Source organism: Kogia breviceps, chromosome 2 (assembly GCF_026419965.1).
Source record: "Kogia breviceps isolate mKogBre1 chromosome 2, mKogBre1 haplotype 1, whole genome shotgun sequence".
Lineage (NCBI taxonomy): Eukaryota > Metazoa > Chordata > Mammalia > Artiodactyla > Physeteridae > Kogia > Kogia breviceps.
The window spans coordinates 186,654,852-186,680,332 of record NC_081311.1 but is presented as its reverse complement, the minus strand read 5'-3'; the positions used below and the strand labels follow the sequence as shown (position 1 = coordinate 186,680,332).

The following is a 25,481-nucleotide window of genomic DNA, read 5'->3' as shown; positions in this document are numbered from 1 at the left end:
ACTGCTTATTTCTACAGATTCCATTCATGTTGCATTGTAAGTAAAAGGTGTCCCCTGGAGTTGTTCAGTGCACAAATCTACATAACTGTATGTGGTAGTCTTGATCGTTATTCTGGCAGATCCTCGCTCAGAACCAAACAGTATAACCTCCAAGAGGATGCCCTGGATCTTTTGAACACAGAATGGTCTGTTTTCAGGTATTCTTTATGGATTCTTATTTCTCAGACATGGATTTATAATGTAAATGGTTTCAAAAATTCAGACATCTGACAAATAACCTACATCAGCTGCTAAATCTGTGCGTGATTTCCAAATGTCTAGTTTGACTTTGGTAAATTGCTTATTTAAGACGTAAGTTACATAATTGTTCAGCCTTTATATCAGCCTTTCCCATGTAAAAATAACTTTAAAGACTCCTTTTCAGATTTTAAATGGAGGAAAATACTATGAACTCTTGGAGGAAAAGAATAACAATGAAAACACAAACAACTTGTGACCCATATTTCAGAGACAACCACTTTTTAATGTCTTATTGTTTCCTTCCATTCTTGATTTTATCCGTTTTCTTTTTTTAGTCATAAAAGAATGTGGGGCTTCCCTAGTGGCGCAGTGGTTAAGAATCTGCCTGCCAATGCAGGGGACACGGGTTTGAGCCCTGGTCCAGGAAGATCCCACATGCCATGGAGCAACTAAGCCTGTGCGCCACAACTACTGAGCCTGTGCTTTAGAGCCCAAGCGCCACAACTACTGAGCCTGCGTGCCGCAACTACTGAAGCTTGCACACCTAGAGCCCATGCTCCGTACAAGAGAAGCCACCGCAATGAGAAGCCCGCGCACGGCAATGAAGAGTAGCCCCCACTCGCTGCAGCTAGAGAAAGCCCATGCACAGCAACAAAGACCCAAAGCAGCCAAAAATAAATAAATATTTTATTAAATAAATAAATAAAGGTCAGAACCTTGAGAATGGGCTATCCTGTATGTTAAAAAAAAAACAAACAAACAATGTATTAGCTTTATCAAGACACGGCCCGTTGTCTCTTGAAGTTAAATTACATGTTCATTTTACTGTGGGTTCCTAGTGCTGGCGGAATATAAAACTAGGACAGGGGCTTCCCCAGTGGCGCAGTGGTTGAGAGTCCGCCTGCCGATGCAGGGGACGCGGGTTCGTGCCCCGGTCCGGGAAGATCCCACATGCCGTGGAGCGGCTGGGCCCGTGAGCCGTGGCCGCTGCACCTGCGCGTCCGGAGCCTGTGCTCCGCAACGGGAGAGGCCATAGCAGTGAGAGGCCCGCGTACCACACAAAAAAATAAATAAATAAAATAAAATAAAGTAAAACTAGGACAGGATTCTGAATGATCAGCGACTCTCTTAAGAGAAGAGGCAGAGGAGGGTAGGTTAGAGGGTAGAGAACCTGAGCCCAAATAGGTGTGTGCTTTCACTGAGTTCAAAGCCACGGCCATTCTGCTCTGCGTGCCCTGAGTCAGAGCTGGAGGCACCGCTTCCACTGGAAAGAGGGCCTCGTGGATTTCCGGACACCTGGCAGTCCTCACTTGCCTCTGGACGCTTCTCAGTTTCCTCCTGAGGCTTCCCTTCTTCAGGCCATGCTTAAATGCTGCTATGTCTCAGGGCTGTTAGGGACTAAATGTTTACGTTCCTCCAAAAATCATATGTTGAAACCTAACCCCCAATAGGATGGTATTAGGACGTGGGGCCTTTGGGAGGTAAGTAGGTCATGAGAGCGGAGCCCGCAGGAACGGGGTTAATGTTCTTATAGGAAGAGGAACAGAGCTAGCATGTTCTCTCTTTCTACCATGAGAAGATGGCCACCTGCAAACCAGCAAAGTAGGCCATCACCAGACACCGCATCTTCCCCACCTTCAGACTCTGAGAAATAAATGTCTACTGTTCAAGCTACCCAGTCTATGGTATTCTCTTATAGCAGCTGAACTAAGACAGGCTCCCTTTTCGTCCCTGTTGTCTTTAACCTTATCTCTACACGTGGCACATGGATTCAAAGCCCACTTATGTGTGCTGAGTTCTCCCAAATCCATCTCCTTAGAGTTCTACTCTAAGAAACTGTAAACCCAGCTGGTTTGGGAGGGGACATTCTATGTGGTTCCGCCCACCCAGAACCCTAGAGAAACAGTGCTCTGACTTCACTTACCACTACTCATCAGATATTCCCGGAAGAGCGGACACCGGAACCAAAACGGAAGCACGTGAAGATACGCAGTAAGGCCGGGAAACAGCTCCTTGAAGTTTGAATAATTTGTACAAAAGTTTCCAAAGGCTCCAGCAACAAGCACTCCGTGGGGGTGAAACCCAAATATGTAGTTTTGACTTGGATTCAAATCCCAAGTTTTGATGAGCTACAGTGCATTTATATTGACATAAAAAAATAAAATGTTCCCTGATTAGTTTCCAATAAGAAACAGGACTCAGAATTAGTTCTAGTTCAAGAGGAAATGAAGGACATGACTCATTTCCGTTTCCTGGGGTAGAGCTGTTTCCACAGTTTTTAACTGTTTCCTGAACCCAGAGCCCCTCATACACAGCCTTCTAAACTTTGTCAACTTAGGTTAGACTCCATTTAGTAACTTGGGCTGAATTGCAGGCTCTCTCCCTCTAAAAAGGGAAGAGCTTGAAAAATGTGTGATAAAAACACATTTGAATTCTTTTCCCAGCTTAAAACCATACTATATAAAACAATTCTACTTACATGAATTGGAAAATAGTCCTTAAAGTACCTCCAAATGGTCCAGCTTCTGACCCAGTCGGATCTCCTGCCTCCTTGCTCTGGGGTTCTCCAGTCAAAGTAAAGCCATGTCAAATAAGGGATGTAGAGGAACCAGTAGTTGTATATGACCAGGAACACGATGACTCCAAGGCACAGCTGTGCTGTAAAAAAGGGGAAAACCTCAGGAATGAGGGTCACGTAGCACCTACTCACTGTACTGTACAATCATTGGCCCAAGGTAGGGGGAATCTAGTATATACAAAGTGTGTTCAACTGAACCTTGGTTCAAGTGAGGTGATGTAACAAGACAGCAATGGTACCGTATGACCTAACATTTCTTGGATGTTTAGTATATACCAAGGACTGTATTGTGGATTCCACCAAAATATTTTTAAATGTAATCCTCATATAGCCACAGCATCAATGAAGCAGCCCTAGCACTCCTAACATTCTTTTTATAAGAGGGAAAATAGCAGCTTAGGGAGGTTAAGTGAATTGCCCAAACTACACGGAGGTGTAAGTGGCTGACCTAAATTCAAGGTCCATTCTCCAAGCCCATGGCCCTACACCATCTCCCTGATGTGATACATGGAGGAACTGTCGCTGACAGGAGCAATGCAGAGGAATTCCTACGACAAGTGTTCACCTTGATTGAGCAGCCATTATGCACGTGCCCATGAAGAGGGCACATTCCAATGACAAACTTCATTTCCCGGAAGTCTATGGCCAGAGATAGATATGGCACAGGAGGGACTCTACGCCTTAGCTCACCTACCATTTCTCTTGACATTTCATAATGACAGAGCAATCCTAATTGTTTGTGCACCTAATGATGTAGCTTCAAATAGATGAAGCAGGAACTGATAAAACTTGACCCGGGCAGTAGGGACAAGAATATTTGCCTTAAAGTAATACATTAAGCTAAGCTAGACATTTTCTTTTTATGTCTGTGCTATGTGTTATACTAAAAAATATTTATGAAAAGAAAAATATATCAATGGGGAGGAGGACAAAGACTTAAAGCCTGGCACAGAGTAAGTGCTCAACAAATGCCAGTTGTTACTACTGGTTTAAGGAGTGCCGTTACCTCTTCTTCTTTATTATGTGCTACAGTCTCTAATCTAGTACTAACTTTGGTCCTCCAAGCTCCTATCCATTCTCACCTTTATTAAAAAGAGCTTTAGGGGCTTCCCTGGTGGCGCAGTGGTTGGGAGTCCGCCTGCCGATGGAGGGGACACGGGTTCGTGCCCTGGTCCGGGAAGATCCCACATGCCGCGGAGCAACTAAGCCCGTGAGCCATGGCCGCTGGGCCTGCGCGTCCGGAGCCTGTGCTCCGCAGCGGGAGAGGCCACAGCAGTGAGAGGCCCGCATACCGCAAAAAAAAAAAAAAAAAAAAAAAAAAAAAAGAGCTTTAGGGCTTCCCTGGTGGTGCAGTGGTTGGGGGTACGCCTGCCGGTGCGGGGGTTGAGGGTTCGTGCCCCGGTCCGAGAGAGTCCCGCGTGCCGCGGAGCGGCTGGGCCCGTGGGCCGTGGCCGCTGAGCCTGCGCATCCGGAGCCTGCGCTCCACAACGGGAGAGGCCACGACAGTGAGAGGCCCGCGTACCGCAAAAGAAAAAAAAAAAAAAAATAGCTTTGCCCCAAACAATCCATCATGGTATCTGAGTAAGAGCGCCTTGATCTATTACTGCTTTATAGGTATGGATGTAGGTATAGATTGGGGTTGGGGTTTTTTTTGGCAAAAACAGAGCACATGTTTATATTTCTAGAAATAATCAATAAATTTCCCAGTATAGTTTTAACCCAAATACTGAACTGAACCCATCAGAGGACTGACTTTCTCTCTCCAGGGTGGGTTAAAGGTTAAAAGTGTGTGAAAGGTTAAAGAAGCATGTGCCCTCCACCGTTCAGTGGGGTGTTTTCTTGCATTCTGGAAGTTTCCACAAGTCTAGAAGTGAGGCCAAAAGAGTGTCCTCTGCCCTCATTCCTACCAAGATCACTCTATTTTGATTTACCTGCTTCCCTCTACCCAGGTCTGTGTGCTGACAATGTACCCGTTAATTAATTTTATTTTATTAAAATGTGCAAAACATTTATAAGAAACATAAATAGGTCTCATTATTCTCTACCCCAAGCTGGATCTGGTTAGCTATGATGGAGCAAGGGAGGGAGGGCATAGGTACCGAGTAGTAACTGTCTCGCATGGGCAACCTTATTTACTCCTCCTTGCAATGCTTACGGTACAGAGTTCTGTCCCCATTTTGCAGTTGTGGAAACTGAGGCTCAGGGAGTTTGAGTGTCCAAAGGACTTGAACCTGGATCTGCCTAATCCTTAAACCCAGGTACTTTTTTTTTTTTTAGAAAACCAAACTATCCCCAGCTAATGGCCATAACACCATAAACATGTGTTTATTACAAATACATAAGCAGGTTCATAAGCGTAAAGAATCAGGCACATGAAAGGTTTTATTTTCTTTACTATAAAGGTGGACAAACTAAGATCAAAAGCAAATTGACTTAATTTCAATCACAGAGTGAGTCAAGAGTAGGTCCAGAAACAGTCCCCCGGCTACTAATTCAATGGTCCACTCACCCAACCACATTCCTCTAGGTGAATACACACTGCATATCTCTAACATTCATTACGTGTTTTACATGTACAGTGGTTAAGACATGGATGGGAAATTGGACTCCTTATGTTGGAATGTGCCACCAACCAGCTTCCTGACCTGGGGCGAGGTCTTTTACTTCCTGAGCCTCGATTCCTTTACCTGTGAAATGGGCTAATAACAGCACCACTCTCCAAGGACTGTTCGGGGAATAAACAGAGAGATGTTACACTGCCTGGCACAGAGCAAGTGCTTGACAAATGGGAGCCATTTTTATAATAACTGTGTTTACTAGGATACATTTGGAGAATGCAAAAAGTAGAAGCAGACAAAATAACACTCATATTCCTGTCACCCAACAAAAACTACTGTTAAATTTTCCCATCTTTTTTTTCCCCATCAAACAGGTTATTTAACACAGTTGATCACACATATTTTTTATTCTGTATTTGATCACTTAACGATTATCTCAGCAGCTTTAATTTGGCATTAAAACCTCTCCATAAGTGTTATTTTTAATGACTGAGCAACATTCCATTGGTTGTCAGTACTAATTCAAATTCTTTTGTTTTTGAATATTTGGGCTTCTAACAACTTTTCTCTAATAACATAATCTTGCATAAAGATTCTATTTCATATCACAAACAACACCAAAATAGTTTTTTAATCCCTTGATCCTAAATTGGATTGAAAGCAGAAAACACTAGGTGACTAGATCACCTCTATTTTCTATTTTTATCCCACTAAGCAGTCCAAGGTAACATGATTCTCCTAAACTGGAGGTCAAACAGAAGAGAAAGTTAAAAAAAATTTACTCCAAAACATTGTGCAGCTCTCAAAACTAATGTTGATACTTTAAAAAAAAATTGTTTAGATTCACAAACCAAGTTGCACTGAAGGCCTAAATTTCAGCTGCCTTTTTTTTTTTTATCAGAAAAATTATTTATTTCTTCTCCTCTCATACATCTTATTGTTCAGGAAACAGTCTTACATACGTATCTGAAATGATGTACTGTCACACACTCTGTTTAAAGGCAAAGCACCACAGGTAAAGCTGATCAGCTGTCCAGAGTTCTCAGCTTATGGGATCTCACTTCCTGATTTTACATTAATTTCTGAAGGTCAGAAATGTCATCTCCAAAAAATGTTAAGGGGTTTGTAAAAAATAATCATTTTGGGCTTCCCTGGTGGTGCAGCAGTTGAGAATCCGCCTGCCGATGCAGGGGACGCGGGTTCGTGCCCCGGTCCGGGAAGATCCCACGTGCCGCGGAGCGGCTGGGCCGGTGAGCCATGGCTACTGAGCCTGCGCGTCCAGAGCCTGTGCTCCGCAACGGGAGAGGCCTGCGTACCGCAAAAAAAAAAAAAAAAAAAAAAAATCATTTTATCCAATATTATAGTTGTAGAAAGGAAGTATATTTTCTTTAAGAAATAAAAAAATTAGAAAATCCACTTAACATCGTTGGTATGTCAGTATAGGCCAGCAGGAAAAAATACTGATAAGCTTGTCTCTTTGATACCAAGAAGACATTCTAGTCCAAGCTATAATACACTTCCTATGTTTTCAATAGATGTTTCTTTTCTGCTGCTTTTCATCCTTTTCCATATTTCATATCAGAGGACTGGTACAGCCTTTAAAACGTCATTAACAGGAGCAAATTCAGTATCCACCGATTTCTTCTCAAAAGGCACTCTAACCCATCAGATAGCCCGGCAGTTTCATTCTCATAAATTCTCTAGCCATGAAAAAACTCAACAGGACACAGACGAATCCAATGAAAAGAAGGAGAAATCTACTGAGTTTGGGAATGTTTGGTGCATTGCATCGGTCCAGGATTATGAAACCTAAACCTCCCATTGTAAACAAGAAGCTGGATGGGAGTCCTTCCATAACATATTGTCCATTTACTCTGTAGGCCAAGAAGGCTACTGGTCTCTGATACCGATGTTCATCAGTCATGGAGCCGACACTTGGAGGTTCGACAATAACATCCTAAATGATTCCTCCCGCGATGAGGAAGTAAGACACGACCACCAGAGAGCGTACATCGTCATGGCCGACAGCATGTGCACCGAGGGCGGCTTCTTCAGCTTCAGGTTGGGACATTCGAGCACTAAGAACGGGACTGGGGACAAACTCTCCATGTTGGTGGCAGCAGGGGCAGCTGTCGCCTGCCAGCCCCACGCACCACCCAGGAACAGCTCTTCCTTTTTTTTTTTTTTTCCTTTGGCTGCATCACAGTGTTGTGGGAATCTTAATTCCCCAACCGGGGATGGAACCGCGCCCCCTGCCGTGGAAGCGCAGAGTCCTAACCACTGGACCGCCAGGTAATTCCCCTAAATTTCAGCTTCCTTGACTTGGGTACATTCTAGATAAGAAACCACAAGTCAGCCCCCAACCACTTATACTCTATTTTTACTTAACTGCCATAGATTCTACTTTCTCTACATCATTGAGGAAGCTGCCTCCCGCTATTTTTTTTTTGAGGTGAAATTCACATAACATAAATTATCCATTTTAAAGAAAACAATCCAGTTGCATTTAGTACATGGACATTGTTGTGCAACTCCCACTTTTATCTGGGTCCTAAACACTTGGATCATTCTGAAATAAAACTCTGTACCCATTAAACAGTTACTCCCTATTTCCCTTTCCCCTGTCCCTGGCAAGCACCAATCTGCATTCTTTGTTGACGGATTTTCCTATTGTATTTTTTTTTCTTCTTTTTTTTTTTTTTTTTTTTGCGGTACACGGGCCTCTCACCACTGTGGCCTCTCCCATTGCAGAGCACAGGCTCCGGACGCGCAGGCTCAGCGGCCATGGCTCATGGGCCCAGCCGCTCCACGGCATGTGGGATCTTCCCGGACCGGGGCACGAACCTGTGTCCCCTGCATCGGCAGGCGGACTCTCAACCACTGTGCCACCAGGGAAGCCGCGCATTTACCTATTCTACATATTTCATATAAATGCAATGATCCAACATGTAACCTTTTGTAGGCTTTCACTTACCATCAAGTTTTTGAGATTCAGCCATGTTGTAACATATATCAGTACTTCATGCCTTTTCATGGCTGAATAATATTCCCATGTATGGATAGATCACAACTTGTTTAGCCATTTGTTTATCTGTTGATGCACAATGTGGGTTGTCTCCACTTTTTGGCTACCGTGAACAGTGCAGCAATGCCCTACTCCTTTAACAGTACTGAAAGTCAGAAAGGCTCAGCTAAAGTTTATGCATCGTCTCTAAGTTTACCATCATCAGTAAAGGGACAAAATGATATTTGCCTCTTCTTATGATCAAATGGGAAATACACCCCATCACCTTTGTGACCTTGTTGCCAAAAATGTCTAACCTGACTCTAATCATGAGAACATAATTAGCTGGGGTTGTTTTAAAAATATCAGTGTTGGGGCTTCCCTGGTGGCGCAGTGGTTGAGAATCCGCCTGCCGATGCAGGGAACACGGGTTCGTGCCCCGGTCCGGGAAGATCCTACATGCCGCCGAGCGGCTGGGCCCGTGAGCCATGGTTGCTGAGCCTGCGACTGGCCACAACAGTGAGAGGCCCGCGTACCACACACACACACACACAAAAAAAAAAAAAAAAAAGAAAGAAAAAAAGAAAAAGAAAAAAAAATATATATATATCAGTGTTGGACTTCCCTGGTGGCGCAGTGGTTGAGAGTCTGCCTGCCGAGGCAGGGGACACGGGTTCAAGCCTCGGTCCGGGAAGATCCCACATGCCGCGGAGCGGCTAGGCCCGTGAGCCATGGCCGCTGAGCCTGCGCTTCTGGAGCCTGTGCTCCACAACGGGAGAGGCCACAACAGTGAGAGGCCTGCATATCGCAAAAAAAAAAAAAAAAAAATCAGTGTTATAAAAGATGAAAAAACAAATAAAGTATAGGAACAGGTCTAGTTTTAAAGGAAAATTTGAAGACAATTAGGGAAATTTGAATATGAGCCATGTATTTAATAAGATTATTGTTTCAATGATACATTTCCTGGATGTGATAATGGAATTGCAATTATGCACAAAATCCTTGTTTTCAGAAAACACATTCTATAGTATTGAGGAATGAACTGCAATGATTTTTACAACTTAATTTCTTACTTTCAAATGGTTCAAAAGCAACACTAACAACAAACTGTGTGTGTGGCTATAGAAACAGAGAAAACAAACACTGAAAAATCCTAAGAGTTGGTGAATCTAGGTAAAAAGAATGCATACTGAACTATTCTTTAAATACTTATAAATTTCCAAAATTAAAGACAGGGGAGGGGGCTTCCCTGGTGGCGCAGTGGTTGAGAATCCGCCTGCCAATGCAGGGGACACGAATCCGAGCCCTGGTTCTGGAAGACCCCACATGCCGTGGAGCAACTAAGCCCGTGCACCGCAACTACTAAGCCCACGTGCCACAACTACTGAGCCTGCACTGTAGAGCCTATGAGCCACAACTCCTGAAGCCCACGCACCTAGAGCCCACGCTCCGCAACAAGAGAAGCCACCGCCATGAGAAGCCCGTGCACTGCAACAAAGAGTAGCCCCCGCTCGCTGCAACCAGAGAAAGCCCGTGGGCAGGAACGAAGACCCAATGCAGCCAAAAAATAAATTAAATAAATATATTTTTAAAAATAAAATAAAATAAAGAAAAAAAATATGGGGAAATGTATGAATTATACATGTAATTGATAAAAATGCATAATAAGTTACGCACTGCTATTTGACTGGGAACAAGTTGGGACCTCACAGAGAGCCCTACATTTGCAGTAAAGTCTTCACCTCCGATCTCATACACACAGATGGAATGATCGATCCAATGACCCACTTTCAGCTTCAAAGCTGCCTTCAGGTATGCCTAGCTTTATAGAAAGAAGTGTTCCAGCAAAATCAGGGATATAAATTTCCTTTTTTCATGAACTAAAGACTTTTGGCAAGGAGTGGTGGCCAGGCCTACAGCTTTTGGGTGGTGGAAGGTCCTTCAGTGCTTATGTGGACTTTTCCTACCTCTGCTGCCTCCATCCGTTCTGGCTTCAAGGGATTCAACCTGAACGCTTAAAATACAAGAGAGTACAAATGAAAATGTATTGTAGTGTTTGACCCATGGCAAATGCTCCAGGGATGTTAGCAGAATTTGAAAAGTAAATGAATCCTAACGACACACTTTGCCTCTGGCATTTCTTCAATCAAAGACCTGATGTATGTAAGTTGAAAAACTCCTTTAAGTTCTAGGTTTTAGTTTTCCTTCTTTATCAGTTTTTTTTTTAAATTTAATAAAGTATTATTTATAACATGGAAAAATAATTGGTTAGTGAAACTTAAATAAAATAACACACAGAAAGCCATTAGAACAATGATGGTGCAGGAATTCCCTGACAGTCCAGTGGTTGGGACTCCATGCTTTCACTGCCGGGGGCTCAAGTTCCATCCCGCCAGCCACGCAGTGTGGCCAAATAAATAAATAAAAGGAGAATACTTAAAAACAGAAACAAAAACAATGATGGTATGATGGTGGAAGCAACTCTTTTGCCCCTTTTCCTGTTCGCCTATTTCTGTTCCCCTCTAACCTTACAAGAACCTAATTATAGGAATGAGATCACTAAGCAATTGAAACTAACTCCTGACTTACCCTCTCCTGAATGCACACCATGCTTTGCCCAACCTGCTGATCCTTTTCCTAGATAAAAAGAAGTAAAAATGAAGAATTAAGCAGTTAAAAAATGACTAGCTCTCTACCCCCCAATAGCCCTCCTAAGCAATCCTGCAGACAGATCACACGGGCAAGATAACATCTGAAGAGAGTCAGCCAGTGTGCACTCAATGGAGAATGATGCAGGACCCAACCTCCTGCCTTGATGATTCACTGAGATTCTTCCTCCCTCCCCCATTTTTCCTTTTAAAGACTATCATGGCTGAGCAGAATCTTCAGAGCTGGTCTCTGGACATGAGTCCACCTTCTCTCCAGATTGCCGGCTTTTCTGATAAAAACACCTTTCCTTTCTACTGACACTTGCCTCTTGAATTATTGGCTTACGAGCAGGGAGCAGCCAAACCTCGGTTTGGTAACAATGGCATATAGGAAACTCTCAATAAATGTTAGCTATCAGCCACCACTGACGGCTTGAGACCTTTAAAAACACCAGTTTCATACGGCTCAACCCAATGTATTATTTGATTTATTTTCTAGTGCATATATTATTTTAATAAATTTTTTAAAATAGGTAAACAAGAGGAAAGGAATATGCCAAAACATTTACAATAGTTATCTCTGGATGGGAATATGGACTTTTTTTCTAGTCTCTTCTAAAAGCTCTTCTACAGTTTCCAATTTTTCTAATAACTAGCATGAACTACCCTATAATCAAAATTTATTTTTAAAAGATAAATAAAATGGTTCCACTAAAGGGAAAAAAAAAAGAAACTAAACACTGCAGAACAAATCTACTTATGTAAGAATATCCTCATCTTTAACATGATTCTATTAAATCTGATGAGCAAACTCCATCAGAAACACATTGTGAAAACTAGTGGAAGTTCACTTACTTGCGTTAAGTAGTGACCAGTGACCAATTAAGAACTAATTTAAAATATTTAACTTGTATGTGCATCCTTTCCACTTGTATCCAAGCAGTTTGCATTTTTCCCCCTAGGAAAACTGTTTCTATACTTATTTTAGCCACTTAACATAGGACGGAGAAAGAAAACAACTGAGAGGCAAGCAAAATCCTTTAGCACGTCACATTCTTTTCCTTTTTATTCCTGATGCATTGTATTTCAAAACATCAATCAGTGTCATCTGCTAAGTATAAGAATGTAAGCATAACATTCCTCTAATTTTTAAAATTCCTGTTTTAAGGAAACGTGCCTCCCAGAGTTTCTTAGGATGAGGATGGGGCTAAAAGACAAATCTCAGAACACTTTGCAGAATTTTTCAGCCTAGTATTCCTCATATGTGGGTCTGCTCCCTACCGCCTTTAAAAAGTATTGCCGTACAAGGATCTGCAATTTCTTGTTTAAATGTGAATTCATTATTGGACCTATTTCTTTGCCTAATGAAGTCAAATAAATTATAACAAGGATTCAGTTGAAACCAGTCCCATTTTCATACCATTTCAGAAAGCTTTACAAGCTGAAGGACAAAAGAAGCACAAATACTTTGTATACGTACAAACTGAAAACCACATAAATAATCCATGATAAAAGAGGCACAATAGTGTTTATGCAAGTCCAGGAATCTGGTATGAATCACTAGAGTGAATGTTAAAATGTGCTCCCTCAAAATTTTCCAGATTAAGGGAGATTAAAAAGATGTAACTACATACAACATGTGGATTCCTTTGCTATAAAGGACATCAGCAGGACAATCACTGAACTATGAATAGGGCCTCTGGATTAGGTCATAGGACAGCAACACTGTTATTTTTCTGATTTGGATAATTGTACTGTGGTTATGTAAAGAGATATATATTAGGAAATATGTGCGGAAGTACTTAAGGATAAAGGGAGACCATGTCTGCAACTTACTCTTAAAGAGTTCAGATGATGATGATATACATGTGTGAGAGAGAAAGATAAAGAAAACATGGTAAAATGTTAACATCTGGGGAATTTCATGAAGAAATATAGAAAATTACAAAAAAATCTTATAATTATTATTTCTGAAGTTACTTCCAAATAAAAAGTGAAAACAATTTTAAGGGCCCTCCTTGACACCTACAGAATCAAAATCTCTGGGGAATTTGCATTTTAACAAGTCCCCAGGTGATTCTTAGATATACTCTAAAGTTGAAAACTTCTGATATAAATAAAATCAACAGTGGAAGACTCAGCATTTTTTGACGTCAATTTTCTCCAAATTAAACTATAAACTAATCTCAATCAAAAAGCAATTCCAATGAAAACCCCAGCAGGCTTTTTAGTATAAACTGACAAACCAATTCTAAAATGCATATGAAAATGTAAAGAATCTATAATAGTCAAAACAACTCTGAAGAAAAGAACAAAGCTTGAGGGCTAACACTATCTGATTTCATGAATTATTATAAAGTCACAGCAATCAAAACAACATGGTAATGGCATCAAGATAGATAAACAAATTAATGGCACAGAATAATCCAGAAATGAATAGACATATATATGGACAACTGATTTTTGACAAAAGCACAAGCCCAATGCAGTAAAGAAAAAACAGCTTTTTTTTTTTCCTTTTGAACAACAGAGCTGCAACAATTAGATTAAACATATGCCCCCAAAATGACCTTGGACCTTGTACTATATACAAAAATGAACCCAAAATGGATCATAGATCTATATGTAAAACCTAAAACTATAAAACTTGAAGAAAACGTAGAAAATCTTTGTGAACTGGGATTAAGCAAAGATTTCTTAGATATAACACCAAAAACACAATCCATAGAGAAAATATGGATAAGTTAGACTTCACCAAAATTTAAAATTTCTGCTCTGCAGATACACAAAAGATAACCCATAGACTGGAAGAAAAATATCTATACAAAGTGTATGCCTGATAAAGGATGTGTATCCAGAAGAACACAAACTCTCAAAACTCAATAATAGGAAAGAAAGCAACCTAATCAAAAATGGGCAAAAGATTTAAACAGGTACTTCAACCAAGAAAACATACGGGGGACTTCCCTTGTGGCACAGTGGTTAGGAATCCGCCTGCCAACGCAGGGGACATGGGTTCGAGCCCTGGTCTGGCAAGATCCCACATGCCGCAGAGCAACTAAGCCCGTGAGCCACAACTCCTGAGCCCGCGTGCCACAACTACTGAAGCCTGCGTGCCTAGAGCCCATGCTCCACAACAAGAGAAGCCACCACGATGAGAAGCCCGCACACCACAACACAGAGTAGCCCCCGCTCACCACAACTAGAGAAATGCCGTGCACAGCAACGAAGACCCAACACAGCCAAAAATAAATAAATAAAACAAATAAATTTATATTTTAAAAAATGAAATAAGACTAAATTAAAAGAAAGATTATTACAACAAAAAGAAAACATACAAATGGCAAACAAGCACATGAAAAGATGTTCAACATCATTAGACATCAGGGAAATGTGAACAAAAGCTACAATGAGAGACACCACTACACGCCTGTTAAAGTTGCAAAGATTAAAAGGACTGCCTATATCAAATGCTGGCAAGGCTACGGAGCAACTGGAACTCTCATACGGTGCTGGTGGGAATGTAAACTGGTACAACAACTTGGAAAGAAAGTTTGGCAATTTCTTAAAAAGTTAAACCTGCTCCTACCATAACATGATCAACCATTCCATTCCTAGGTTTACCCAAGAATAAAGAAAGTATACATTCGTTAAGACTTGTAGGTAGAGGTTCACGGCAGTATTATCAATAATAGCTACAACCCAAATATTCATCAATAGATGAATGAACAAACAAACTGCAATATATTCACTCACTAGAGAATCACTTTGAAACAAAAAAAGCTATGAACTACTTAATACACATACAAAAAGAATGAATCTCAAAATAATTATATTCAGTGAAAGAAGCCAGACCAAAAAAAAAAAAGAGTACATATGCTGTGTCTCCATTTATATAAAACACTAGAAAATGCAAACTAGTATTATGAATGACAGCAACCACATTAAGTGGATGCTTGTAGATGGGGGAAGGAGGGGTTACAAAAGGGATATGAGAAACTTTTGGGGGATGATGGCTATATTCACTATCTTAATTGTGGCAATATTTTTTTCGGGTGTGCATACGTGACAACTTAAACTGTACACGTTAAATATGTACAGTGGGAATTCCCTGACAGTCCAGTGGTTAGGACTCAGCGCTTTCACTGCCAAAGGCCCTTGTTCAATCCCTGGTCGGGGGACTAAGATCCCACAAGCCGCACGGCACAGCCAAAAAATACAATAAAATAAAATATGTACAGTTAACTGTTTGACAGTGTCACGATAAGGCTGCTTCAATAAATAAGTAAATAAATAGACTCATTCAGTAAAAGATCACAGTCTCACCACATGGTCTTAGGTAAGATACATACCTCTTGAGCTTCAGCTTTTCTCACCTAAAAAAATAGATCTAATAATCCCTGCCACAAGGAGTTGTAGACAGAAGATGGTCAATAAATGTTGGCTCTCTCTTTTTCAGTTTTCCACTTTTCAGTTAGCAGGTTGGTAGCACACAAGCTAGTAAGTAATGTTTCAGTTTCTTGACTATTAAGATTGGAAGATAGGTGATCCAGCAATTCCACTTCCCAGCATTTACTGAAGGAAATGAAATCACTATCTGGAAAAGATATCAGCACCCCGCCATGTTCACGGCAGCATTATTTACAACAGTCAAGACGTGGAAACAACTAGCGTCCATCAACAGATGAATGGATACAGAAAATGTGATATATACTACATACATGAAATGGAATATTATTCAGCCATGGAAAGGAAATCCTGCCATTTGTAACAACATGGATAGACCTTGAGGGCTTTATGCTCAGTGAAATCAGTGAGGCAGAGAAGGACAAATACATAATATTACATGTGTGGATAAACAAACAAAAGAACAAGCTCATAGATACAGAGAACAGATTGGTGGTTGCCAAAGGTGGAAGTATGCAGTGAGCTGGGGGGGGGGGCAGGGGGAGGCAAAATGAGTAAAATTGATCAAAATGTAAAAACTTCCTGTTATAAGATAAATAAGTCCTGGACATGTAATGTACAGCATGGTTACCATAGTTAACAATACTGTATTGCATATTTGAAAGTTGCTGAGAGTAAATCTTAAAGACCTCATCATAAGAGAAAAAAAATGTGTAACTATGTGTGCTAATGGATTTTAACTAAACTTACTGTGGAAATCATTTTGCAATAGACATATATCAAATCATTAGGTTGCACACCTAAAAATAATACAATGTTATAAGATTGGAAGACAGGCCCTTAACATTTATCTCAAGAAAACAGCATTTGATTTCATGACTAAATGAAACATTTTGCTTTTAAAATATATATATATATATATATATATATATATGCCAAGTGCTAATAGCTTAAACTCATTTCCTAATAGTGGAAAGAAAAATGCAATCCAAGATTTTGATTTAGAGACTTTAAAATACATAGTTAATAAAACTTCTCTTATCACCATTGGAAGGAGATACTACATCAACTCCTTACTTTAAAATAATTAAAATGGAAAGAAATAGGTAAGCATTTATATACTGCCTTTACTGTAAGAACTGAATTGTAGGGTAATCAATGGCCCTAGATGATGAGGAAAAATTATTCCTGGCATAAATTCTAGTTAATATGTGAAGAATGAATGATAGAATATGAAAATTACCATTTTGTAGTCCCAAATAAAACAGTTAATTTGGTCAAGGATCATTAATGGAGACTAGGTGAAAGGTCAACAGTCAATAGGGAACTTTTATTTGCAGCATGTCAATGACCACCCCTCACATTACTTCCTACCTGTACCCACTGACCACTCTCAGATACTAATAATGGGACAGCTAGACATTATGTGCATTCTGACATAATGCAACATGAGCACACAGCAGCACCTCGGAAAAGGACTTGCAAAAAGGTTTCACCTAAATCTAATCAAACCTTTAGCTCCAACTTCCATTTTAGAAGAGATACAGGGAATTGAGGAACATGTTAACGCTACAAAATATCAATCAGAGAACTCCTGAAGGTGACACATCTTGCAGGACAGATAACCTGGCTTCTTCAATGCTTCATTGACAAGAAAACAAATGGGGGAAAAAACTGTTCTAAATTAAAAACTAAATGCAACCCAGGGGGCTTTTTGGGATTCTGATTCAAGTAAGTCACACATAAAAGTGTATTTGGGGCTCAACTTTAGGAAATATGAATATTGACTTGGTTTAGATGATTTTAAGCAATTACAGTTAATTATGCTACATGGGACACTGTTACTATAATTATGTAAAACAATTTTATAATAGGCATACTAAAGTACTTGGGATTAAAATACAATGCGATTTGCTTTAAAATATTTTTGCAAAATAGGTAAAACTAATATAGCAAATTGTTAAAATAATTATAAATCCAAGTAACGGGTATATGGGAGTTTATACCCTTCTCTACTTTGCTGTATGTTTGGAATTTCTCATAATAAAATTTCCAAAATATATGATAATACAAAATAATATGCTCCTGGTAACACTAATGTCAAACGCATGCAATAAGAGCATTTAAATGAATTGTCTGTCAAGCCACTGTAGTTTGATTCAAATTAGGACTGGTGAGCCATGTCTAAGTCATTAGTCCATTCACATGTGACACATAAGGCTCTACCACCCCCACCTTGTGACCTTGAGCAGTTACTACACCTCCAAGCTCTATCTTTGGAAAATGAGCACAGGGGTTAGTCCCCACCTCTAGGGTCGCTGTGGGCATTTACATACATGAGTTGAGACAAACAGGGACATGTGGGGTGGACCACTTCCCTTTTGGGTGACAGAGTGAAGACATTCAACCAGTACTTATTGTGTGCCTTCCATGGGCCAGGCACGTGCTGGGTACTCCCTCACTGAGCCTGTGAACTAGGATGTATCAGGGAGGAAGAAATTTTCCTCTGCCCTCCTACCTTCCTCTGGCTGATCTAAGAATTAAATTGACGTGAGACAGATTAATGCGAGAAAATCAAACAAAATTTTAATAATATGTATGCCTGGGGGAGACCCAGGAAAACTGAGTAACTTGCCAAAATGGCCAAAACCTTCCCCTTAAATACCATCCTCAGCTAAAGACAAAAAAGGATATTGAAGGTGGGTTGAGTCGGTTATGGGAGGTTATCAGGAAAAGCACAGTAAGGAAGGGTAAGGTTTTATGCAAATTTAAGTCCCTGCCTTCTTCATTGGTAGGTTTCTAGAGATTTGGTCATCATCCTCTTCCTGGTACAGCAAGGGAGACACCCTTACAAATAGAGATGTCCCTTATAAATGTAAATGCTTCTTACAAAAGGGTAACTCCCACTAGGTTTTCAGAGTTCTTCCCATGTCTGCTGCTTCTTAGAAGATAACCAGCTTAAAATAATTAATATACCAAAGAGATATATTTTGGAATGGCAAATTTCTGCTCTCCTACAGATGGCAATAGAGACCTTTCTCAAGTAACCACAGACACACACAAATACAAGCAATGATAAGGGCCATGGAAGGAAAGGACAGTGGGCTATCAGAGATGTGCTGGCTGATAAGCAAGAAAGTCAGTCTCCAGGTTCAAGGCATTAAATTGGACAGCGTAGTGGTTACAGCAGGAACTCTGGGTAGAATATTTGGGTTTGCACCCAGCCCCTCCACCTCCTACTAACTGTGTGACCTTGAACAGTTCACTTCACCTCTTAGTTCCCTCATCGGTACAATGAGCGCAGGAAGACACAGTCCTTACCTCATAGGTAAGATTACATGGTTAATAGTGTATGGTGCTTAGAACCGTAGAGGTAGATGGCAAGTGCCAAGCTGTAGCTGGCAGAACAGCACCTGACACACATGAAGTGTGTGTCGATAAGTGTAGCTGCGACCTCGATGGTACTTTGGCCTAGAGCAAAACAAAGTGTAATGCTGTCTCAACAGTTTGGCCTAGGAGGACTTAACGAGTTAATTATTTGAATTTCCTTTTTTAGTAAACTCTAGCTGTACTTGGAGAGTTTATTTTAAAAAAAAAATCCGATGTGCAGGTTCCACTCTGAAACAAATGAATTCAAAATTCTAGGGATAGAGCCTGGGCATCTAACTTCTTAGAAATTCCTCCAGTGATCTTAACATGCAGCCAGGGTTGAGAACCACTGATCCAGGCATTCAAAATGTAAAATGGTTTCAAAATTGTAAACCTCTACAGTGTAATGAATTTATTATTACTGTGGCCTGGACAGTGTACAACCCATGACCTTATCGCACACAAATGACTTTAGCCTTCTGAAGAGTTTAAGTTCCCAGTAATTCCTGTCCTCTTATACCCCCTCCATTTCCCTGACCCTCCGCACGCCCCCCCGCAAGAGCAGAACAAACATCCAGAGAAAAAGCTCCCAGATAAGCCCCCTGCCCCGTCTAGTGACTGGCTCCTGTGGATTTCTACATGGGCTTAACTTGGGAACTGGCTAGAACACACTCTCCTGGGTCGAATTATTTACAGACAGAGGCCATCCAACCCAGCCTAACGTGTGGTGCAGTCCCCTTTGCAGCAAGGTAGCTTTCTGCATCCGGAAAATTTTAAACACGGAAAAACTAACACAGATATTTGTTATGAGGGTGGGGATAAGGAAGGAATCAGGTTTCAAATCCTTGGGCATTGTTTTTCCATTTATGAATCGATAATTCAAGAAACGAGTTTATCTACTTTTGAGGGGCTTAAGTGCAATGTCCTATAGCTCGACTGGGTCGTGGTTACACTTGGATGTATACATTTGTCAAAACTCATCGAGTTAAAATCTGTGCCTTTTACTGCGGGTAAAGTACACCTCAGCACAGGGGATAATAAAGTCGGCAATCGGTGGCTTGCTACAAGGTTCACGTGGAAAGCTGAATCAAAGAGGGGAGTCCTAAATTAGCCACAAACGCCCTCTGTGACCGGCCTGCTCTGGCTTACAAGGGAAGTAGTGATGTCCGGGCTGGGGAGACGGAGCCCCAGGCACCGCGGTGTTTCATTCGCCCGGATCTTGCGCGGCCGGGAGTCCTTACCGAGCAGAAGGAAGGACAGGACCCACTGCAGCACCGCCGCCGTCTGCAGCCGCCGCGCCAGCGGGATGTTGAGCGGCGCAAACTCGACCTTCATGGCCCGGCCGGAGCGAGGACTGCGCCGAGCGCTGCCGCCTGGGACCTCGCTGCTCCGCGGCGCCTGCTGCGTGTGCGCTGCCTGCGGGCCCAGCGCCCGGCACCCCGGCGCGGAGGAGGCGGCGACCGCCCCGGAGTGAGCGCGGACTGGACTTAGTCTTAGGTGGGAGGGCGCGCTGGGGCTGAGGCTGGAGGCTGCCAATCGCGCGCCCGGGCTCGGGAGCAGCTGCGGCGCCCGGGGCGCATTGGCTGGCGCGCCCGGGCGCGGATGAGAGCGCGCCGCGTGGGGCACAAGGGTGGACGAGAGGGGTCACCTGGCAGCCTGCCAGAGCTCGGCGACGCGGGCTCCTGCAACCTGGCCCTGGCTCCTGCAACCTGGGATCTCCACCGGGCTCTGACCATTGTTCAGCTGGTCGATTACTGTGCGCTAGGCTTCAGCATCCGCCTTTAAACCCACCTCTTCCTCCGAGGGTGTCTGCAGCTGGGAAAGGGTTAGGATCTCCCACCAGCTGTTGGAAGGCGCAGGAGGTAGCTTCTCTGGAGCTTGGTATCCATCTGTTTGTTGGTCTGTGTTCCCCACACCACCCCCAAACTCTGGGGCCTCCTTGTCTTTGTGTCTCAGATTCCTCTACGAATCCTGGAAAACTTTCGCTTATTCATTCAAAGGACATTTACTGAATACCTCCCACGTGCGGGGAACCATTCTGGGTGCTGGGGATACACTCAGTAACCAAGTCATTCATCGATTCTCAGAGGGTACTAATTATGGGGGGTGGGGGGGTGGGGATAAACATAAGGAAAATAACCACACAATTGGGTGTGTAATTGCAAAGTGAAACACTACTATGAATGAATGAGAAGGTTCTAGGACTTAGACTGGAAGGTCAGTCTTGGAAGAAGTGACCTTGACTTTAATTATAAGGGTGAATCTAATTCAAGCAAAGGGAAGCACATGTGCAAAGGTCCTGTGGCTGAAACTCAAAGAAGACCAATATAGTGGGAGCTCAGGGAACAAGGAGGAGAATGGAGTGAAATGAGTCAAAAATGGTAGCCAAGGACCAGATCCTTGCAGGCTGTGTTTAGGGTTCAAGTCTTTACCCTAAGATTTGCCAGTGAAGGGTTTCAATTATGAGGTATTAAATAAATGGATGGATTCTAAATTGTGCCTCATGCTGTGAGCACCCACTACATTTTCTTTGTAAATCTTCCTGTATAGTTGACCAACACCAAGTGGCAGGTAGCTGTCAAGTCATTGCTAGAAGGGATCTGGAAGAGGGCAAAACAACAGAGTTGACTACCCATCCCCCCACCATGCCCTTTCTCCTTCAACGTTTTAATAGAAAGTTGGATAAAAATAACAATCACTGGGTAGTTCAGGGGAGTTGTTTGTGACGTTTTGTATGCAAAACTTTCAGTTGTTTTTTTTGTTCCTAATTGAGAATCACTTTTTTGTGTGTGCCACATTTTCTTTATTTCAAGCCACAGGTCTACTTGGAGGGTCATGCAGCCAGTGGCATATAAATAAAATCAGAGTCTATGAATAGTGTCAGCACGTTAAGAGACAGAATCACTGAATTCTCTTGTTAGGTAAAGAGCTCGCATCTTTGGAATCCATGACTTGGTATTATTTATGGCACACCTGAGAGGTACCTTGCTCCGATTAACATTACCATGCTACCCACTACAAAAAAGCCCAAGGGTAAACTTCTGAAGATGCTAGGGTCACCATTTTCCGAAGACTGAGTGCTAACCCAACCCATGGACTTCATCACAGCTTTCTTCCATGTAGAATAACGAATTTCACTTTCCTTGGCGTTGATCTGAGGTTCAAACCGCTCCATCGTGACAGCTGACAAATCCTCAGGCTCGAGACTCCAAACGCCAATCCCTTCTGCAGCCCCGGCTGCCATGGCAGCTCCCAGGGCAGTTGTTTCAGGCATCAAGGGCTTCACTACTGGGATATACAGAATGTCTGCTTGTAGCTGCATAAGAATTTTGTTGTTGGTCATTCCTCCGTCTACCTGCAAATGGCTGAGTGAAATTCCACAGTCCCGGTTCATGGCATCCAAAATCTCTCGGGTTTGGAAACAAAGAGCTTCTAATGAAGCAAAAGCAATATGGCGTTTATTGGTGAATTGGGTGAGCCCACAGATGATCCCTCTAGCACTGGGCTCCCAATAAGGTGCATATAGCCCTGAAAAGGCTGGGACAAAATAGCAGCCATAAGAGGAACCTACTTCCTTAGCAAGTTTTTCAATTTCCTCTGAGGTCTTTATAATTCCAAGATTGTCTCTGAGCCAGCGAACAACAGCACCGCCTATAGCTACCGAACCTTCTAATGCATAATGTACTGGTTTGTCTCTGCCGAGTTTGTAAGCCACTGTGGTCAGAAGGCCATGTTCAGAAAATATACACTTACGGCCTGTATTACATAGTAAGAAACAGCCTGTTCCATACGTGTTTTTGGCTTGTCCATCCTGGAAGCACAGTTGTCCCACCAATGCAGCAGATTGGTCCCCCAAACACCCAGATATTGGCACACCTTCCAAGGCCCCAGCTTTCATTAGGCCATAGATCTCAGAAGAACTCCGGACATTTGGAAGAATTTTCATTGGAACTTCAAAAAATTCACAGAGCTCTTTATCCCATTCCAAAGAATGAATGTTGAAAAGCATCGTCCTGCTTGCATTTGTTACATCCGTACAATGGACGCCTCCACGGGCTCCTCCTGTCAAGCTCCAAATAAGCCATGAATCAATGGTCCCAAAAAGAGCTCTATCTTCTTCAACTGCCTTTTGAACTTTTCTCACGTTGGCAAGGAGCCAACGAAGTTTCACTGCACTGAAGTAAGTGCTAAGTGGAAGGCCTGTCTTGGTCTTGACAAAGTTATTATTTACTGGAATGCTTTTCCTAAGACTCTCAACGGTAGATTGAGTTCTTAGATCAAGCCACACCACAGCATTGTAGAGAGGTTCTCCAGTTAACTTGTCCCAGACCACAGTGGTCTCCCTCTGGTTACTGATACCAATAGCTTTTACGTTGGAAATATTGAGCTGTCCAAGTTTTTCACACGTTTTCTCTATACACTCATAGACGGACTGCAGGATTTCCTGAGGGTCTTGTTCCACCCATCCTTCTTTTGGAAACTCTTGTTTTATTTCCACTTGATGATGACTAAGTAGTTCGGCTGTTTTTGGATTGAAAACCAAAAAGCGCGTCGAGCTTGTGCCCTGGTCCACTGCTCCCACCAACTGCCCCCAAACTGCTTTCTTCGTGGCTGCCATGAAACTCGCTTAGGACGGCGGGCGGCCGACAGCGTCCCGTTTCCCGGGTGACGGCGGTGGGCGGGGGAGGGGCAAACGGCGAGCCGGGAGGGCCAGCCGGCGTGCGGCCGTAGAACGCCGTATCGGCAAGGAGCTTCTCGCCCCGCCCCTCCCTCTTCTCGTCTAGATTCTTCTAGATTTCTTCCCTGCACCTTACCCCACTGGCAGTGGGGATGTGGTGAGTACACACCGTGTCAGACATTGTGCAGAGCCCTTCACCAGCCTGAGCTTATCCTGGAGCAACCCTGCGAAATAACTGTTAGTTCATTTGGCAGTTAATGAAGGCCAGGCTCAAAGTCACACATATGGCAGAGTGAAGATTCAAATACGGTTTTGTCGTCTAAAACCTGGAAAGGAGTCATCCCTTCATCAGTTGACCCACACGTGGAACAAGTATGTAGGGAATGCCTGCTTTGCACCGGGCATTGCCCTGCGTGCTGATAGCACAAAGGTGAATTAAGACAGGGTCTCTGAGCCTTTGAGAATTCACACGCATTCATTCACTGATTATTTATGGAAAGGCTGGTATGTGCTAAGCACTAGGTGGGGAGTGGAGATGGGCTAAGATGGGCTGAATAAGAAAGGTCTCTGTCCTCATGGGCTTCACGGTCTAGTGAGAGAAACAGAAAATAAACCAAATGTGTGCTAGTGCCCTGAAAGAAACATGCAAGTTCCAGTGATAGCGAATGAGCACCTAATTAGAAGAGATTGGAGGTAACAAGAGTGTAAGTAGGGAGACCCTAAGGAGGCTATTGTAGGGTGAGAGGAGAGGATGGTGGCTTGGTCTGCTGTGTTAACAAAGGGGAATGGACATGGATTTGACATAAGCCTGGGAGATGTAAATGGCAGGACTGATGGATTAATTGGACTCACAATCTATTGGGAGGTAAGAAAAGCAGCATACCCAGGACTCCTACGCCTTGTCGCTTGGAGTTAACTCGTCTGATTCATGCTCTTGTCATTTTCCCCACGCCCTCAGCAGGTAGAAAACAACTGTCATACCCCATCACAGCTGCTTTGAGCAAAGCAGGGACCCATGAGGGTCCATCACCATTTTAATTAGCAACTAAATCATTCACTCATTTGTTTAACAGTCAACACATGTTTATTTGTGTACCAGGTTATTGGAGTTAAATGATTATTGGAGTTAAATGGTGAGAAAGTTTTAATTCGACAAGCTATTCAAAACAACTTTTCTGTAGGAGTTTTGTTGATCTCTAGAAATAAAACTAATAGGAAAACATGAACCTTACACGTTTTCTTTCCAAACTACACATTTTGTGGAATAGGGAGCTTACAGGAGAGAAGATGAGGGATTTGTCCAAGGTACCCCAGCCAGTTACTGGCAAGGAGTAGACCTAGATCTCTTTACTGCTCTGCTAAAACAGATGAGTAGAAGCAATGTCGTGTAGGATCATGGTTTCAAACTTTGATTTTAGCAGGGGGATTTTTTTTTTTAATCTTCAAATAACTCCAATTTATAAGAGAAATCAAAGTGAAACTGCTCTCGTTGGAAATGAATGGGGATCCTGACTCCCACCTTCTCAGTATCTTCCTCCTTCCCAAGGTGAATCTTTAGCAAAATGAAACTGATATCAAACAGTTACAGAACCTCTGAGGGATCTGCAAAACCCAGGTTGAAAACCACTTTTTTTCTTTTTTTTTTGGTGGTGGTGGGTAGGCTAATATTTGGACAAATACAAAGTTTAAACAGGGTTGCAGTTAAAAAAAACTCTGTGTGATATATACACTTTACTCAGTGCTTACCGTCTACCAGGTACTGGGCTACATGCTTTCCGTGCTGTGTTTGATTTAAGCCTCACAGCAACTCTCCAGGGTAGGTACTATTATTCCTTTTACCAGTAAAGATAGTGAGGCTAGAGGTCAAACTAATTGTTCACCTAGTAGGTAGTAAAACTAAGTTTCTGTTTTTAGAAAATAGGCTTGTCTGTTTCTAGAACCTGAGCAAGTAACTGCCATACTAAGCTCTTCCTCAAATGATACCACGAGGGAGGAAGGA

The 25,481-nt window shown here is 42.4% G+C and overlaps 1 protein-coding gene and 2 pseudogenes across 2 annotated transcripts in view; all 3 read right to left on the bottom strand.

Annotated features, from left to right (window-relative positions):
- MOGAT1 (monoacylglycerol O-acyltransferase 1) overlaps positions 1 to 20,533 on the bottom strand; it is a 30,320-nt gene extending 9,787 nt beyond the window's left edge. The window contains exons 1-3 of one of the 2 annotated variants that reach the window (XM_059055247.2): positions 20,046 to 20,533; positions 2,720 to 2,898; positions 2,165 to 2,369 (exon numbers count right to left, since the gene is read on the bottom strand). In XM_059055247.2, the coding sequence (XP_058911230.1) occupies positions 2,165 to 2,369; positions 2,720 to 2,898; positions 20,046 to 20,139 (478 nt within the window). In that variant the 5' untranslated portion in view covers positions 20,140 to 20,533. The remainder of the gene's footprint in view (positions 1 to 2,164; positions 2,370 to 2,719; positions 2,899 to 20,045) is intronic. The other variant, XM_067026981.1, reaches the window with a different exon arrangement.
- On the bottom strand, positions 6,972 to 7,491 carry LOC131751442 (oligosaccharyltransferase complex subunit OSTC-like; annotated as a pseudogene).
- Positions 20,534 to 21,736: 1,203 nt separating the features above from the next.
- LOC131751437 (glycerol kinase pseudogene) lies at positions 21,737 to 23,422 on the bottom strand (annotated as a pseudogene).
- Positions 23,423 to 25,481: the final 2,059 nt, after the last annotated feature.